Source organism: Pyrus communis, chromosome 1, assembly GCF_963583255.1.
Source record: "Pyrus communis chromosome 1, drPyrComm1.1, whole genome shotgun sequence".
Taxonomy (NCBI): Eukaryota; Viridiplantae; Streptophyta; class Magnoliopsida; order Rosales; family Rosaceae; genus Pyrus; species Pyrus communis.
In genome coordinates, this window is record NC_084803.1 from 13,008,204 (window position 1) to 13,026,272 (window position 18,069).

The following is an 18,069-nucleotide window of genomic DNA, read 5'->3' on the forward strand; positions in this document are numbered from 1 at the left end:
GATGTACTTTGTGTGATCAAAAAGGATAAGTTCAATACCTAATTACGTATTATGTGTTTGACGTCAAATCTCCGTTAGAATAATATCTTTGTCTGTAAAAGGAAAACGATTTTAATTTCATATGCTTATATGTCATTGGCAACTTGGCAACTTGGCCAACTGGCTACCATTTGGTGTTTTAACAACAAATGCATGCAACCTGCGTGATTCCTCAAACACCAACATTGACCAGTCTCTCTTTCTCATTAGAAATGAAAAGAATATGGTATCAGTCAGACAAAGTCAAGCTTTCGAAACCTCTTTTTATTATCCATCTGTCAAATTCTCAACTGATTGCTTTTGCTAGTTGTCCTGGCTCTCTGGTCCTCCACCTCCGCTAGCTAGCTTTTGGTGCAGTTTTGAGTGGTTGGCTGCCATGGGAAGAGCTCCATGCTGTGACAAATCCAGAGTGAAGAAAGGACCCTGGTCACCGGAAGAAGACACCACCCTCAAGAACTACCTCCACAAACATGGCAGTGGTGGCAACTGGATTGCTCTACCGACCAAAGCAGGTAAAACCCATCCTTTATTTTTAACTGATCACTAGTTGTTTAGATCACAACAGTAATTTCTTAATTTTTAACCCATCCTGTTTTACCCTATTCATGGAGGTTGATTAAATTTTAATTCTATGTTTTAAGGCCTCAATCGTTGCGGTAAGAGTTGTCGTTTGAGATGGCTGAACTATCTTAGGCCTGACATCAAGCGGGGAGGTTTTACTGAGGGAGAAGACAAAGTTATTTGCACTCTCTATGGTACCATTGGAAGTAGGCAAGTCAATAACCATAATATATATGTACATATATATCTTAGTTTAATTTTCGGATATATGACAAACAAAACCAATTACAAACTTTTTTATAGACGGCAAATTGTTCGTTTGGTGTCCCCCAATTATCTTTTTGGTTAAATTTTTTTAACGAGTTCCACTTGTGCATATTTCAATCCATTTTGTATATATTTGTGAACGTGTATATGTAATTTATGCTTTTGTGTTGTGGGATTTAGGTGGTCTATTATAGCTTCTCAACTTCCAGGAAGAACTGACAATGATATTAAAAACTATTGGAACACCAAATTGAAGAAAAAACTCTTGGCAACAAACAACATGAACACCGTTGATACCAACTTATCACAGTTTTCGGATTCGATTCCGAAAACTGAAACCCTACATGACCAGGGAACACCATCGTGTTTTGATGGGACATTGCCATATCTAAAGGATGTAAGCTCGGGGCAAAGCTTTGATCCCTGCACTCAAATTTCTCCTTCAAATCCTATGGAAGTTAATGGCTTTGAGACTAGAGAAGGCAAGAGTTTCAGCATTATTTCACCATCTCAAGAAGTTTCAAGCCTTCCAACTTCATCTGGTTTGGGTTTGGAGAACAATTACAGCATCTGGTCTGGCAATGAAGGTGTCGATAATGTCAGTGGGGTTCTTATGCCCCTTGGATTTGAGCCTCCTAATGATGATCTTCTGGATGGCTTTGGTTATTAATTTTCATTGACTAACACGAAAATAGTGGGATGCGACTATGTTATTTACTAGCTAAGGTTTTGGTTTTCTGTAAGGTAATTAAGACCAAATAATTTGCATGATGGAATTATGCACGAAGTTTATCGACTAATCATGTGTTGTTGTAGTCTTATTTTGTACTAATATGTTTGTGGAAATCTTGTGACATACATAGTACATGCAGCCAGCAATATTTTGTTTTTTTTCTGACTAGTCGTAGTCACGACAGTTGCATTGTGCAGCTAGTCTACGTAAAAATTCGTGTGCGTTCTTCAGGGTATCCGATACTCTATATGTTTTAACTGTTAAATCTTAAATTTTATTTTTGAAACATAAATTAAAAAATTAAAATATTCAGAATGTCGAATACGCCGGAGCACCTTAAAAGTCTCTAAAATTAGCCAAGTCAAAGCGAAGAAATGTTTCCATCTGATTATTGACTAATTTACCACGCATTTCTCTCTCTGACTAAGTGGCCCTTGTAAACTTCGTACTCTCTATTTACTTTTTCCTCTCCTTCCATGAAATTTCATGACTCTGATGAATTATTGATCTGCTTTCATTCAACTCTACCATCATACTTCTTTTTCTTCTTCTCTTTTTCTTCCATATTGAAAAACTTATTTGGTTCTCACAGTAAGCTGGTCTTTCTTTCTTTGTTTTTTATTTTATTTTATTTTAATTTTTTATACAAACAATCAATATTGGTGGAGCGAGGAATTTAATGTAAAATGTCGGTATGCTCTTAACCACTTGAACTGAATACAAGACTTTGGTACCAAATGAGAGAAAAAATGAATAAAAAAGCTTAACTATGTACTTAAAAAAAAAAAAACCAAGAATTTCAAAGAATAGCGTAATAGCGTAATAGCGTAGGACCCAGCAAAGGTAACGCCTAACTAGCTACCTAGCAAATGGTGCTGTCATGGAACCTGCATTTGTGAAATCTGTATGTCTGGAAATCACTCTAGGTGAACTATGGTATGGTGCAATCGGACACGAGTTTCTTCATTTGAGCCTGGAGTTCTTGATGCTTCGACGCCTCCATTTCCATACGTTGCGTTAGTTGGCACAACACTATACCCTTGGTGGCTCTATGTTTGGGAGGTGGAAGTTGTGCATGACATTGCTGTCTCTAACCTATGTTTACTAAGAAATTTTAAAATGACAGAAATTGAAATGCCGAGATTTTATTTTCTAGAATTTGTGAATTTTCTTGTTTGGTAAACCTAAAAGAACAATGAAATTGAATACGGAATTTATTATTTTTAAATTCTCAATCATATAAATTGGGAAATAACACCGATTTACATGGAATTTAAACTTGAGAATTAGAGGTCCCAAATTCCAGGTTTTTTTCCACGCAGAAATTCTAAATTTCAATGTTTATGAATCCAAACAAGGGAATTGGTGCATGTCAATTTATAAATTTTGATTTTTACCCAAATTCCAAGTTTATTTCTCTCATCCAAACATAGTGAAATCCTTTCCAGACCGGTACCTGCCTTTGACATACTTTCCGATTCATTGGTCGGCTAATCCCAGCATGGTAAATTGAACTCAGCAGAGAAGAAATCAGAACTGGTGGCTTGTTTTTCTCTACTTGCATTCAAATGGTTTGAAATTTTGGTACCGAAGAAATTGTGTAATCATTTTGAACAAGCAAATCTCATTTCCATGACCGTGGCATTTTTGAGCTTTATGGTTGTTGACTTTAAAATCTATCAAGCCTACGTGGTACGCAAACCGAGTAATTAATAAGCTAATTACGTCATTCAGTTGTATGTGAGTCGTGCCAACTTGTCGGCCAAGCTCGACCAGGGAGTAGAATGTGTTGATATCGCGTTGGGTGCACTGCTGACTTCTTGATCTTGTGACTGCGACAAAGGAAGGAACACGTCTCGGCCTTTGGGTTCTAGAGCCTGAAGACAAGACTGCTAGTCTTGCGAAGTTCAATATCAAATTCGGCTTTCAATGTGCCGAATATAGTAACCTGGTCACACCTCACTTCGCCGAGAAAGCTGATGAGATGACCTCTACCAACAAGAACTCGAAAATCCTTATAGACCGAGACTTGGATACGTAATCAGTCGGGCGAGAAGCAATGTTATTTATCCAAACTGAAGATGCTCCTTGATCGGCTGATTCTACAGCTCCAGTGCTATTTATCCAAACTGAAGATGTCGCTGGTTACCTTCACAATACTATTTATCCAAACTGAAGACGTGTCGGCTAGAAAAAGAAAATAAAAATCTCAAGGTTGTTGAGAGGCTTCGCGTAGAGCGAAAGTTTGCACAGGGTAGTTTGTGTGTTGAATTAGAGGGGGCTTTTACTTTGTGTGTAGCTTTGTATTTATAATACCGAACCAAATGATGGCTGCCTTGTAGAGCCTTTGCCGTGAACAACAAATCATGTCTTGATACTAAAAGATAATCAACCACTGTTTGATAATCATCTTGAGCAATCCTTATCGACACAATTCGCAGCATGCATGGCTACACGGGTTCCCAATATTCATGCTGAGTGAATCTGGCTTCATAAAGGTCTTCATGCTGACTCACAATATAAAAGCATATGCCAATATGCTAAATCTTTTAGCATAAAAGACCAAAGGTTAATCATCTGATTGTTGCCATCTTGTCATCACCATTATCCAAAAAGTCCTTGTGTTCCTTCATAACAACCTGATAACAGATTTCAGTCTCCTAATGATTGTTTGTGCACTTAATAACTTGTAAATAAATGTTTGTTTGTGCACACAGTCAAGAAAACTTGTAAATTGCAGTCGTATCATTCCACACAGCATTGCCAGATTCTATCAAATCAATCTCCTAATGATGCATTACCCCACGTGGCCAAAGCAATACATGAATAAGACCAAGGCATATGCCCATTATTCCATTTCGTTCAAACCGACTTGGATCTTAGATAATATTAAGTTAAAAATAATTTAATATACTATTAAGAGATAATAATTATGATTAAAACCACAATATTATCCCTCAATAATGATAAGAAATTACCTTAACAACTCCATGAAGGTCTAGAACTCTACTCATTCAACGGCCTCGACCATTCGGGCCGATAATATAATTTTGGATCCAAACACTAATATATAATGGAAAGACACATTTCAAGTTTTAACCAGCAGTGACAGCAGCTAGCACCACAAGTACGAGATAAACTAACCTACAAAGTTAATATTGTGCCAATATCACAAGTTAGATCATGCACTGCTTTGAGTTTTAACTTTCTGCCAGACTTGAGATAAAGAAACAAAATCTCTGCTAGTTTATCTCAAATGCACCGTCTTGCATTTGAATTTTCTCATAGAACAACGCGTGTTACTGACATGCGATAGTGACGCATTGACATCGCAAGTACTAAGATTTAGAACTTTGTGATAGAGAGTGTTGCATTTGCATTGCAGGCAGAGAGCATTCTTGCAGACGCAAAAATTTTGGGTCGTTACTGGGATTTATTGTCAGGGAGGGTCGACAGAGGGAGGATTTCGTCGCTCTACTGTACAGCATCGAATAACATACTAAATTTGCTGATTTCGAATGATCCCCTGTTCATTTCATATGAATTTCACTTGGTATTTTCTACGTGCCGAAAGCAGTAGTAATCAAAACCAAACCAAAATGAGTATAAATTTGAATACACCGGCAAAATGAAAATTCTGAGTTCGCAGATAATCTTAAGCGAAAAAACAAGCTGAAGAGCAGAAAATTATCCCAAGGCGTAGTTGGTTATAAGATAATGGTCTAAAAGACAAGCTCATGAGGCTTCATGCCAGCCTTGAGAGAGAATCTAGCCGCCAAGTACGTCTTCAAGTCTGGGACAGCCTCAATGGACTTTATCAATGAAGCATCCACACTCTTCTGATCGTCTTTCTTTCCTTGCGGCAGCACATTCTTCTCCTACAGTTTGTTGTTCGGGAAAATATTAATTAGTAGTGAGACAACGAAAATTTTCCATCAGAAGCTGGCACAGTGAATGTAATTCTCCAATAACTTGCACACTTGCCATTAACATGTAGAAGAAGAGATGAAGCTATAGAAAAGAGATGGATAGGTACACTTAAAAGGGCAACTAAAAAGGATTAGAAAATCGGTATAAGAAAAATAGCAGCAAAATCGGAAGACAATGATCACATTGCCACATTGAACTTTGAAAGTCCATGCAGACAGTGCCAACAACGAAAGAGAAGAGAATCACGAGAACAATAGAGTTTTAGCTCAAACGTATATGTAGATGAAAAGGACGATAATTCTAACCTCTTTCTCGGTCTCAAAAAATTCGCCCTCTCCCTTCTTCTTCTTCTTTTCAACTTCCTTAGCAAAGTATTTATCATCGAACTTTTCAACGTTCAACCCAGAAATGTCAACCTTGGTAGAAGTGGCAATCACGTAAGACTGATTAACACGTCTCAAAGGCACACCATTAATTTTAAAGGGACCTGCAATGGCATAAATACCAGTAATAAAGTTAGAATGGCAATCAACAAGTTTTTTCAAGAAGCAGGCAATGGAAAACCTACGTCTATGAAAGTTGAAGGCATAAAAGCTAATTCATAAATTCTAACAAAATCTATATGTCCGCATAACAATCACGATTAAAATAATACAAGGAACAGAGATCATATCCTCGAGAAAAAAACGTCTGCATAAATTAGAGAAAGTAAGAATGTAGATTACTAGATGACATATGTTGATACACTATCTATGCTGTTACAGAAGTGAAACTCCCGCAATGTCTGTACCTCTCTCTTTCCACCAAATGTTACTCTTTCATGTCATCAATCATTGCTTCGCAAGATCAATTTCATCCTTCCATACACTTTCGGAAGAAAAACATTAGCATTGGAGTACTTACTCACCAACTCTATTTGAATATAGCCCACTCAAAGCAAACCCCACCTTGCAAATTATCCCATCCAACAGCAGGGGAGCAATCCCATTTTTGCAATAACTTAAAACAAAATGAGCCTTCCATTTTTGCACCAACTTCTACTGGTGCCGCTACGAAACAAGGTTATTGGCATTTGGCGGGAGTTCACGACGAAAGTTCTTAGATAATTATAAGCCTAAATTAAACATTATTAACTTATCCCGGTAACATGAAAATTTTAACATTAATTCGAAATTCAAGACAATTCAGCTAAAACAAAAAAATAATATCAAATCTCACCAGTAACAAGCAGGAGCCCAGAAGAAAGCTGCTTAAGAAAAACAACTCTCTTTCCTTTAAACCTTCCAGCCAATATAATCAGCACCGTCCCTGGTGTAATACTACCCCTACATCCAAGTTTCAACCAAACAAATAAAACAATCAAAATTTAATTATTAAGAACCCATTTTCTAGTTTCTAATTTCAACAACAATTATCTAAAAATTATTAAAAACCCAATGATTCTAATTTGAAAAATGATTAAAATCTGAGAGAGTAGAGAAACAGAGAACCTGAGCTTGGTGGGCTTGGGTTTGCGTTTGTTGACGAGAGGTTTCTTGACGTCGTCGGCGGGGTAGAATTTGGGCGGCTTCTCAGGCTGGGTCTCCGCCGCCGGCTTCGCGTCGTGGCGAGGGAAAACGCCGCCGTTTTTGGCCTTGATAGCCCAAAGACCACGTTTGTGGTACATTTTGGACCTCGAGAACTTACCCACCCCGCGAACGAGATCTGGGTTTCGGGTCTTTCTCGGGTTCCTTGCTTTTGCCGCCATTGCTGAGCTCACACAGTCCCTCTACGGGTTGCAATTTGCAGAGAGAGACGACAGAGGAAGAGGTGCAGCGGGGGTTGATGTAAAACCCTAACTGGGGTTTTGTTTTTTTGGTCTTGGGCTTTGTATCAGTCCGAACCAAACTTAGCACTCCTAAAAATGGAGTGGGATACTCGCCGATCCTCACCGATCTTTTTTCCGAGGATCTCAAATCACATTCGTTTATCGTACATCATGCGGTTAGAAATAATTGTAATTTTTCTGTTTAAAATTGAATATATATAATATCTGAAGAAAACTAATCGTACGATGTACGATGAACAAATGTAATTGGAAAATCCCCGAAATCTTCACAAGGAGAATCCGATGAGAATCTTCTCTCCTAAAAATGTTGTGTGCTTTTTGAAAGACATTTGAGTTTTAAGAATGGGTAATGCTAGGAAACTAAATTTGTAGACAAAATTTGTAAACTAAATGATGTGTCACCAATAAGAATGAGCACGTTTATCAACAGTTAAGTGATAATCCAATAATCAACTTTCATGTCATTTAGTTTACAAAATTTTGTCTACAAATTAAGTCTCTCTAACATTACCCTTTAAAAGAAGAATTGTTGGCTTTAAAAGTAAAACAATTAGTATTTCATAATGATATTTGGCTTAAGTAGATTCTCTATGGTGATAGGGTAGTTGGAAGATAACCATTGTGTTAAAAAAAAAAAAAAAAAAAGGATTTAAGCCTTTTTGGTGAAGTCAGTTTGGATTTAGGCCCAAAACTAAAAATTTGGTCAACTCTCCGTTAATTGTTAGCACATGAGGCTCATATATGAAACTAAAAACATAAAGTTAGCCTCACATATAATCCCCATGTGCTAATGATTAACGGAGAGTTCCGTTTTAGCCTACTATGTGTGGCTCACGTGCTAATAATTAATAGAGTTAACGGAATTTTCAATTTTGAGCCTAAATCTTAACAGATTTCACTACATGGGTTTAAATCCTAGTTTTTTTACTACAAGGGCTATCTTCCAACTACCCTATCACCACCACAGGACTATTAATCCCATTAGGCCATGATATTTTAAAGGCTTCAGTATCAAAATGATTCATGTGTTGTAGCCGTTTGGCCTGATTCATGTGTTATAGCCGTTTGGCCAATTTAATTCTAGTGTTTATTTCCGTTAGTTAAAGGACTCACAGGGAAGAAAACGGAGGAAGCGAAGTGCTGTAGTTGCATTAGACCTTCCAAAGAGAAATTCTTAGGTCCACAAGGATCACCGGCCCAGATTCTTTTATTCGATACCTAGTTTTGATGTTCCTTATGGCATCGACTGCATTCATTAACAACGCGAGATCAAACAGGACCGATATGAAGATAAGCATGCCTTCTTCTGAGCAACTAACAATTATCAATGCACTAAAAGCTATCTTTGTTTTAACGGCAATGGCGAGGACAACAGAGGACAATGGGAGCACAACTACACACTAGGGCCAAGTGACCAGACTACTCAAGCGATGATTCTTTTCTTCACTATATTTAGTAGTAACCAAACACATTTCTTGATTAGTTTATCCACGATGAAGAATCGAAATCATCGGTTGAAGATTCCAATTCGACCCATACGAACAATCTACCACAGTTGGATTCATGATTTCCATCTCGGAAGAGAATGATGTGCATTGGGGAGTACTTGCCAAGAGTTGTGCCAGATTACTTGCTTCAAGTTGCATAGGAAGTTATTCGTCGTTTCGCTTGTGGATCGGGAGGAGGTTTGAGTAGGAGGGACATGATCCGTTGGAGGAAGACAAATCCTGTGCCCGGGAGCTGGTGTGGCTAATGAACTTGTCCATGTTGCTCTAAGAGAGAATTCTGGTTGTTGTTGTTAATGTTAATTGATCATGATATTTATGTAATGAACCTATGAGTTAACTGCGTGTTGGATGTTGTGTACTATTTTTCCTTGATCGGATTTTCCTCCTTTCGGGGTTTTTGTAATGTGCATATCAGTAGCGGATTCTGAAAGTTTTCTTCGTAGAGTCTAGATTTTCATTTCTTCCCACCAGCCCAAGTCCATGCCACTTTGTTGACTTTTGTTATGCTTTTATTCGGTTTGAGGACTTTTGGCAAACACTTTGCTCCCATGACATCTATACTCGAGGAAAACATAGACAATAACTTTCACTCATTCTTACTTGGTTTCGTCACGATTGTGCCTTTTATATGGGTAAATGAGATGATCGAGAATGGAAATGTGTAGGGTTATCCTTGATGATCGATTTTGACCATTCCATAAGGACTCAACCAATGGTGGAGCCATAAATCCATCAGAGGATGGATCTTTAAGCCAAATGAAAGAATTAGGAAAAAAAAAAGTTACAAGTATAATTAATTAGAAGAATAGAGCTTGTTTACGAGGTTTAGTAAAAAAAGACTAACACATTAGATTTGAACGAAAATTTAACGTCATGGCTTATGGCTAGCTCAAAACTATTACTATGAGATTTTTCTTTCAACATAATTGGATCTTCCTCTAGATTGCATATATCTTGTTTTATATGAATTAACCAAAAAAAGAAAAAAGAATTGGTTTAAAAAAATAAAAGGTTGATGGCATCACAAGGCTTATATGGTAAAAAAACTGTTTCAATAAACAAGTCTCAAACTTAAACTCACGGCTTGCTAGAAACTTTAAACTCTCCACCAATGAACCATATACTCTTTATTGTATAAACTAGTATACAACATATATAAATGGGTGAATTTCAGGATGAGCATTGACCTATTCTGACCTCGATATGGCTCTGCCATTGGATTCAAATTTGTAATTTTCTAATAAATTTTAACACGAGTGTTTATTTGTGTAATGAATCTGATAAGTAAACATAAATATGAGGATAAAAATTATGTGACATTCCAATTCCAGAAATTTTGTTGATGACTTATTCATAACCATTAAACTTGATTTGAACCAATGGTTAGTTTTAAAATTTTTAGTATTTTATTTTTGGATAGATGTCACGAACGAACGACAATATCAACTCATGCGTTGCTCTTCACATTCAAACGGCACGTCGCTTGAACAAACTAGCCGCTTCATATAAAAGGACACTATAGTCATTTCATTTGAGCATAAGCTGGGTGCTACAACCTACTGTGCTGCCGCAGCGGATACAAGTTTTTCCCGCCAAACCAGACGCTTCGTTTCCAGTGGCTTCCTCTGCAATCCGTCTTCCAAATTTCGCCTTCAATGGTAAATCCCTCTCTCCAAATCCTAATTTTCCCCATTTAATTTCCACTGCGCTATCAACACCATCAGATCTCTCAATTTTCATTTCAAATCTTATGCCCCGTTTGGTTACTGAGAAAAAGCGCGAAAGAGCTAGAATCTGTGTAAATTTTCAGTTTAATTTCGAATTAATTACTCCAGTTAATTAATTTTACCGCATAGAAACGAAGTGCGTCAGTTTAAATACGTTGCTATTTTTCGGCTCTCTGATTTTTTTAAATTTGGTGGCGATTTTTTGAATGCTGTACAGTCGAAGAAACGAGGTCTTTCGTTGGACGAGAAGCGTGAGAAGATGCTTCAGATCTTCTACGATTCTCAAGATTTCTTCCTTGTGAGTGTTAATTTTAATGAATTCATAATTATTTGTACTATTTTGATTTTGCGAATCCTATTTTAGTTGATTTCTGTGATTCTAAATGGGATCATTTTCCAATTTTCTGGTATGAATTTCGCTGTGATTGTGAACGGTGTTGATCGTTTCAGATTAAATTTTACGGTTATTTTTTGCGTGTTTTGTTTGATGATTTTTCAGCTAAAGGAGCTTGAGAAGTCAGGGCCAAAGAAAGGTGTAATCTCTCAGTCTGTGAAAGATGTGATTCAGAGTTTAGTGGATGATGATCTTGTTTTCAAAGACAAGATAGGAACCTCTGTAAGTAGATGTTTAGGTGTATATCCTTCCGGATCGTATTTTGTTGAAGAAAATTGCAAATGCTTGTTTATCTTTGGCAGTTCGTAATGCATATTGTTTCGAAATGTCAGGTGTATTTTTGGAGTCTTCCTAGCACTGCTGGAAATCAGGTGAATCTATGATGGTTTTACATTTTAACCTTGCTTGTACAGAGTAGGATATTTTTCCGAATTTTGATGAGTAAATCCGTGGTAACATGTTTGGGTGGTGGGCAGCTTAGGAATGTGTATAGCAGGCTTGAGTCGGATCTCAAAAGCAGTAAGAAGCGTCATGCAGAACTCATTGACCAGTGTAATGCACTGAAGAAGGGACGAGAGGATTCTGTGAGTGTTTCTAAGTTACATTTCTTCCAAAGGCTTGAACTATTTTTTACTTTGCAAGTATGTTCTGTGTGGTTATCATCACGCATCTAAGTCTCAAGTTTTTACTAGGACGAGCGAGATGAGGCCTTAGCTGAACTGAAAGCCATAGAGCTAAAGCATAATGAGCTGAAGGTAGGATTATATACGTCCTGCACATTTCTGATGCATTAATATCTTAGACAGTATAAATGATTTGATCAAATTGCTGACCGTAGTCTATTGTCGTTTTCAGGATGAGGTGGCGCAGTACGCAGACAATGATCCAGCCGCCTTCGAAGCGATGAGTTAGTTGACATTTCAACAGTAGTAGAATGTCAGCCTTTTAACACCATAGAACTGACCGTATTTATAATTGTGTTTGCAGAGAAAGAAATTGAAGTTGCCCACTCAGCAGCTAATCGATGGACAGGTTTTACTTTCACATGTTGTTCGATCTTCTTTTGAAATAACTTTCCGCAGGCCATAGAGAATTTGGAGATTTAATAACTGTGTTTCATTGCTGAACAGACAACATCTTCACAGTGCGTCAATGGTGTGCAAATAATTTCCCACAGGCCAAAGAGCAGCTCGAAAACTTGTACAACGAGGTAATTTAGATTTAACAGAGTAGAGAGCATGCCTTTTTTTTTGTTTTGAACTCATGAGTTTGCCATGCTGAGGTTGTCTTTTTGTTTGTATGTCAGCTGAAAAAACACGCTCCATTTTAATCTTGCAATCTCGCTATCTTGTTTCCAAGTTTATCTGTTTCATTTCGTATTCGTATTTCTAATTGCAAATGCAGATTGGAATAACGGAGGATTTTGACTATCTGGAGATGGCACCGGTTCCTCTGAGCTCAGTTGGTGATTAGTATCGCTCTATGATGTCTATTTTCAACAACTACTGCTCTATCCAGTTGAAAAATCGAGACTAAACAGATCGTACAAACACAGAAGCATATTGATTTACTTTGTTAAATATTCTCGTATATGAGAAATGCTGAGGAGACTCTTAAAGAAGGACTCTCTGTCACTTTACAATTTAATGTCAAATTCCCGAGCCAATGTTATAAAACATTATTCCAAGTTTTGCTATAAACCATTTCATATTAGTATATTTGGCTTGTATATGTATTCTGATGTTTATTTGTATAGAGGGCAATACATTTTGGTATAGCATTTAAGGGTGAACCTTGTGTCAATTGTTCAACGTACAAACATGCAAGCCAAATTTCCGCTAATGTTTACTAGAAGAGTACTGTTATCGCACTCTTAGGCATGTCTCTTTTATCATTATGATATACGTTGTTATATTTTTTTAAACTATGTCTTGAGGGTTATAGATGTTCAATTTTGTGTAGTGTTTTCAGACATATGTTCTTAATAAGTAAACTTGTAATTTTGCTGACTTACTTTCATACGTGTGGGATTAAAATTACAATTAAGGATGATCTGTTATTTGCTGTTACAATCCATATAAATACGCTCTTAAGTATGTAGCACGTGGTTGTTATGTACAGGTGGATCAAATTAATTAACCAAATTTGAAACGGCCTTTCACATAGCTCAATTATAGTAGGCTTAGGTTCATAATCACCCTTTCTTTAATTAATTAACGCTTTAACTAATTAAACTTGAATGCAACATTTTCATTTGGTTTTTGTATCCATAGAATTGATTTAAATGGAGCTAAATGAAATGAAAATCCAATTCTCATTTAAGGAGACAAAACAATTTTTGTTCTCATTTTGTTTTGGGCCAAAAACAATGACCACAACAATTTGGGTCACTATGTTAAAACAAAAAACTTTTGGGGTCACTTTGTAAAAACACAAAAGTCCACTACTTCATGTAATTACAACTAGAACCCAAAAAACACAAACTGAATAATTGTTGCTTGCCAAGTTGGATCTGTGTCAGTTACCTTGTTTTATGATGTGTCTATTAAACACGCCAACGGCTCCATCATTTCCTACAATATTTCAAATTATTTATCCACAAAAAAATTCAAAAAATAATAGACGACAAAAGAAAAATGTTAGGGACATCATACTTTGTAGTTTGTGGACTGCATGAGAACTATCTATCAAACAGAAGTCCGATCTAATTGTATTGGTGGATACTACTTTTACTAGAGAAATAATTAACATGTAATTTACAAAGCGTAATTTATGTAGCATTTTCTAACAATAATATTTCAGTGTAAATTTTTAGTTGTTAGAACTTTATCATTGTATCATTGATAAAAAAAAAAAAAATCTAACAATCATAAATTGAGTATAAAATTGGGAAGTATTATTGGCACTTCAAAAACCTTATTTTACACTCCTCATAAGTGTATTTTTATTTTCATACATAGAAACTTTGAAATGTAGAATGAGATTTTTGGAGTGCCAATAACAATTCCCATAAAATATCCCAGGTAGATATTAGTTTACTACTCTCATGTTTCGTGGTTTTCAACATTTAGTACATCAAGTTTTTTTTGTCCCAGAGTCATACCTAAAGTGTAAATTTTGGGACAGTCTCATACATTCGTTAGTCAAATTGTTAAGTCTCTCGTAAACTGATAACGTGACGCCCATGTGGACAATGATTGGGCGCCACATGTCAATAGGAGCCCACTTGAATATTAAAAAAATTTAAAATTTTAAAGATACAAAATACAACAAGTAAATTTAAAAAAAAAATAAAAATCCCCCCCGTCTCCTACCTCCCCCCCCCATCCCCCTCCCTCCCTTCCTTCCTTTGCAACTCGTACCTCCCTCCCTTCCATCTCTCCTCTGCAACCCGCAACACCTCCACCATTCCTCTCCACACCACCACCCCTTCCACCATTCCTGTCCTAACCCCCACCTTCTTCTTCCTCCTTCTCCTGCACCCCAACCCTCGTCGTTGGCGATCCACAGTCAACCCGTCCCCAAGCCCCGCGAGACCAGAATCTCCCCCAACCTTAGAAACAATGCCATTTTCCGTTTTCGTCCAACGATTTCGCAAACCCGAGACCCATAATTTTTCTTCTCTCTTTGAGGCCCTCTGCTCAAACCCTAACCCTTAAATTTCTCAGCAAAACCCTGACTTTCTCGGAAAATCACGGAGGAAATGCAGCACCAGAGGCTGAAGCAGCAGCAGCAACAACAAGCTCTGATGCAGTAGGCTCTTCTCCAACAGCATTCTCTCTACCACCCTGGCCTCTTATCTCCTCCTTAGGTTTGACCTTTATTTCTCTGTCTTGCTGATCCAATTTCCCGTCCTCCAACTTCAATTATCTTTTCGAGTTTGATTTTGGTGTTGTTCTTCCATCTCCGATTATCTTTGTGTGTGATTACAGTACGGAAGCTAGGGTTAGTTGAGTTCCTCTTCCTTCTCGTGTTTCGGAAGTACCGATTTCGTAAGATTTGATTTTTGGGAAATTTCCTTTTGTGGGAAAGTTTTGAATTTTATTGTTTTGATGTTTTATTGCTTCTCAGTAGCAAGGTCTAAAATATGGATGATATCGGAAACATTGGTAGTCCAAAAACACGGAAATTTCGATGAAAATATCGGGATATTATTGATATCGATAAAAATTGAATAAAAACCATGGAAATTGTAAGAAAAACTTGGAAATTTTTATTGAAACTTTGCAGGATGTTTATTTAGTCAATTATCTATTAGTTTATCACAAAAAAAAAAAAAAGTGAAAGGAAATGCATTGCATGGTGGATTTAACCGATTTAAGTTGATTATATAGCGATCTGGCAAACATTGTGAATGTAGAAAATATGTAGTAATTAATGAAAGAAGTTTAAACACACCATAGTCATTTATATATAATGAATTAGTACAATATTTTGCACTTTATACATTGCATGGTAAGATACATGAGTGACTTAGTACCACATAGAGTTCCTATGAGGTTCAAAATTTTCACTATCTTCATCATCTCTATGTGTAGAGTAAGTGTATTGTGAAGAGTAGTCATCAAATGATAAATCCCTAAAACCATATATATAAATATTTTAGCATATTTTCACAAAAACATAAGTGATATGGTGGTCAAGGTGTTGAAGGAGTAAAATGGGAGGGGTTCAAATCTCCTCTATGCGCAAGATTGAGACTTTATAGCATTTTTCAAGTATTTTTGGGCTTTATCTTGCGATAATATCATGATGTATTGCCCAAATATATGCATTAAAATGCTGAAAATATCATCTTCGATCAATATATTGACGATAATTAAGTGGATAAGTGTGAAAATATCGTCATCTCAAAAAAACGTATCGTTGATAATATCGATATTTTAGTCATCACTCAGTAGTGAAAAGGAGGAGGGTCGGGGGCGATTCTGGTCTCGCAGGGCTTAAGTGGATAAGTGTGAAAATATCGTCATCTAAAAAAAACGTATCGTTGATAATATCGATATTTTAGTCATCACTCAGTAGTGAAAAGGAGGAGGGTCGGGGGCGATTCTGGTCTCGCAGGGCTTGGGAGAGGAATGGTGGGGTTGCAGGGTCGGGGGCGATTCTGGTCTCGCAGGGCTTAAGTGGATAAGTGTGAAAATATCGTCATCTCAAAAAAACGTATCGTTGATAATATCGATATTTTAGTCATCACTCAGTAGTGAAAAGGAGGAGGGTCGGGGGCGATTCTGGTCTCGCAGGGCTTGGGAGAGGAATGGATCACTCAGTAGTGAAAAGGAGGAGGGTCGGGGGCGATTCTGGTCTCGCAGGGCTTGGGAGAGGAATGGTGGGGTTGCAGAGGATGGAAGGGAGGGAGGTAGGAAATAGGGAGAATTTTTTATTTTTTTTTTTATTTTTTTAAATATTCAAGTGAGCCCTATTGACACTGTCCAGTCATTGTCCACATAGGCACCACGTCATTAGTTAACGGGAGACTTAATAGTTTGACTAACGGATGTATGAGACTGTCCCAAAATTTACACTTTAGGTATGACTCTGGGACGAAAAAAATTTGATATACTAAATGTTGAAAACCATAAAAAAAATAAACTGATATTTACCGAAATATCCCGGAACATGCTAAAAAATTCGAATAATAACATACTAGCGGAGTCTACATATAAATTAAAGATTGAGTTGCATGTGGGAAGTACACACAAGAAGGGAGTCCCAACTCAATGGTGGAGGCCCACATATCCACAGCTCGACATTACCTGTAGTTTTAACGTGCACGCAATCTCGGCCGTCCACGTGGCAGGGTCAAGAGCATAGGATTTGGGGTGGGAGGCTGAGAGCCAATGAAATGAGACAGTGGGTTCGTCGTTTGCAGCAATTATAAGCCAGAGTGGCCGTTGTCCGACTGTCGTTTTAGGCTGTTAGGGTTTGTCGTACGAGTCCTCCTGTTTATATAAAACGAAAACTGAGAGGTTAAAAGCCACCCTCATTTGGCACCACATTTGTTCTGGAGAAGAGAAATCCCATTGGGGCCGATTGGGGGGGGCAAGAGAGAGAAAGCTGTTTGGCAAGTGAGAAAATTTTACAGCTTTTAGAAAGGAAAAGAAAAGAAAATGGAGATTTTGAAGGTTGAATTCTTTGTGATGACAGCTTTTGCCCTTGTTATCTCTCTGCTTCTCCCTTCCATCAATGCTCAAAGCCTCGCTCCTGCTCCTGCCCCTACAAGTGATGGTTAGTTTCTCCCCCTCTCTCTTGAAGATGCCGTAGAGAAACGATTTCCGCACACGGTTTTTTCTTTCCGCACTCTCTTTTTCCAGCCATTTGGATAATGGCAGAAAATAAAGAGGCTTGCAGAAAGAGAGAGAAAATGTGTGCGGAAATGATTTCTGGATGCGGCAGTTTAAATTTTCTGTCCGAATGTGGGTGTTAACGCTAACCAACTGGCTTAACCCGCGTTTGCTTTGTGTTTATATCGTGCGGTTGATGATTGTTGTGTTTTGGTATGCAGGGGTGGCGGTGGATCAAGGAATTGCTTATGGGTTGATGGTATTGGCATTGCTCCTCACCTACATTATTCACTAATGATTCGCCATTTTTGCAGAAATTAAGATCCATCCATGATTTTATAGAGAGGGATTAATTCTTCAAGAAACATGTGAAGTGCATTGTTGTTACATCTTCTTGTTGCTAGGCTTTTGCGAGCTACCTAAAGCTATGTTCTTGTTCATTTGTTATTACCATTTTTCTCAAAATCCCTATTTCTTTTCAATTTCAAGATACATTCCTTTTTCTTCTCTTATCCTCTGTTCACCTTATCTCTCTCTCACTCATTTTTTCGTAATTATTGAAATTATTAAAGTGAACTCATGGGCAATTTTAATTAATTCACGAGAAGAGAAAGGGAGATTTTTACTTGTAACCGGAAATAAATTCTTATAAATCCACGGAACTCGTGATTTATAAGGATATAATTCAAATGACACGAGAGGATCTCTCAAGTAGAAGGGGAGAATGTCCTCACGTTGATTAAAATTTCAAACCTCAACTACCGTTCTCAACAATAATTAACCAAAGGCTAATACAAT

General features: G+C 37.3%; 3 protein-coding genes and 1 long non-coding RNA gene across 4 annotated transcripts; 3 read left to right on the forward strand and 1 right to left on the reverse strand.

Annotated features, from left to right (window-relative positions):
* Positions 1-415: 415 nt before the first annotated feature.
* Positions 416-1,537, forward strand: LOC137747948 (transcription factor MYB36-like). The gene is made up of 3 exons (XM_068488086.1): positions 416-551; positions 681-810; positions 1,048-1,537. Exons 1-3 carry the CDS (start codon positions 416-418, stop codon positions 1,535-1,537), a joined length of 756 nt encoding a protein of 251 aa, XP_068344187.1.
* Positions 1,538-5,177: 3,640 nt separating this feature from the next.
* Positions 5,178-7,389, reverse strand: LOC137743031 (large ribosomal subunit protein eL6-like). Its single transcript, XM_068482954.1, has 4 exons — positions 7,021-7,389; positions 6,749-6,855; positions 5,836-6,017; positions 5,178-5,478 (listed from the first exon to the last, which is right to left on the reverse strand). Exons 1-4 carry the CDS (start codon positions 7,275-7,277, stop codon positions 5,323-5,325), a joined length of 702 nt encoding a protein of 233 aa, XP_068339055.1. The 5' UTR covers positions 7,278-7,389; the 3' UTR covers positions 5,178-5,322.
* A 3,421-nt stretch (positions 7,390-10,810) lies between these two features.
* LOC137725538 (meiotic nuclear division protein 1 homolog) lies at positions 10,811-12,740 on the forward strand. Its single transcript, XM_068464298.1, has 9 exons — positions 10,811-10,891; positions 11,093-11,209; positions 11,320-11,358; positions 11,464-11,571; positions 11,680-11,742; positions 11,843-11,894; positions 11,975-12,019; positions 12,118-12,197; positions 12,392-12,740. The coding sequence occupies exons 1-9, from the start codon at positions 10,853-10,855 to the stop codon at positions 12,458-12,460; spliced, it is 612 nt and encodes a 203-aa protein (XP_068320399.1). The 5' UTR covers positions 10,811-10,852; the 3' UTR covers positions 12,461-12,740.
* A 4,274-nt stretch (positions 12,741-17,014) lies between these two features.
* On the forward strand, positions 17,015-17,759 carry LOC137717905 (uncharacterized). The gene is made up of 2 exons (XR_011065833.1): positions 17,015-17,215; positions 17,493-17,759. It is a non-coding gene; the product is annotated as an uncharacterized lncRNA (long non-coding RNA).
* The last annotated feature ends 310 nt before the right edge of the window (positions 17,760-18,069 follow it).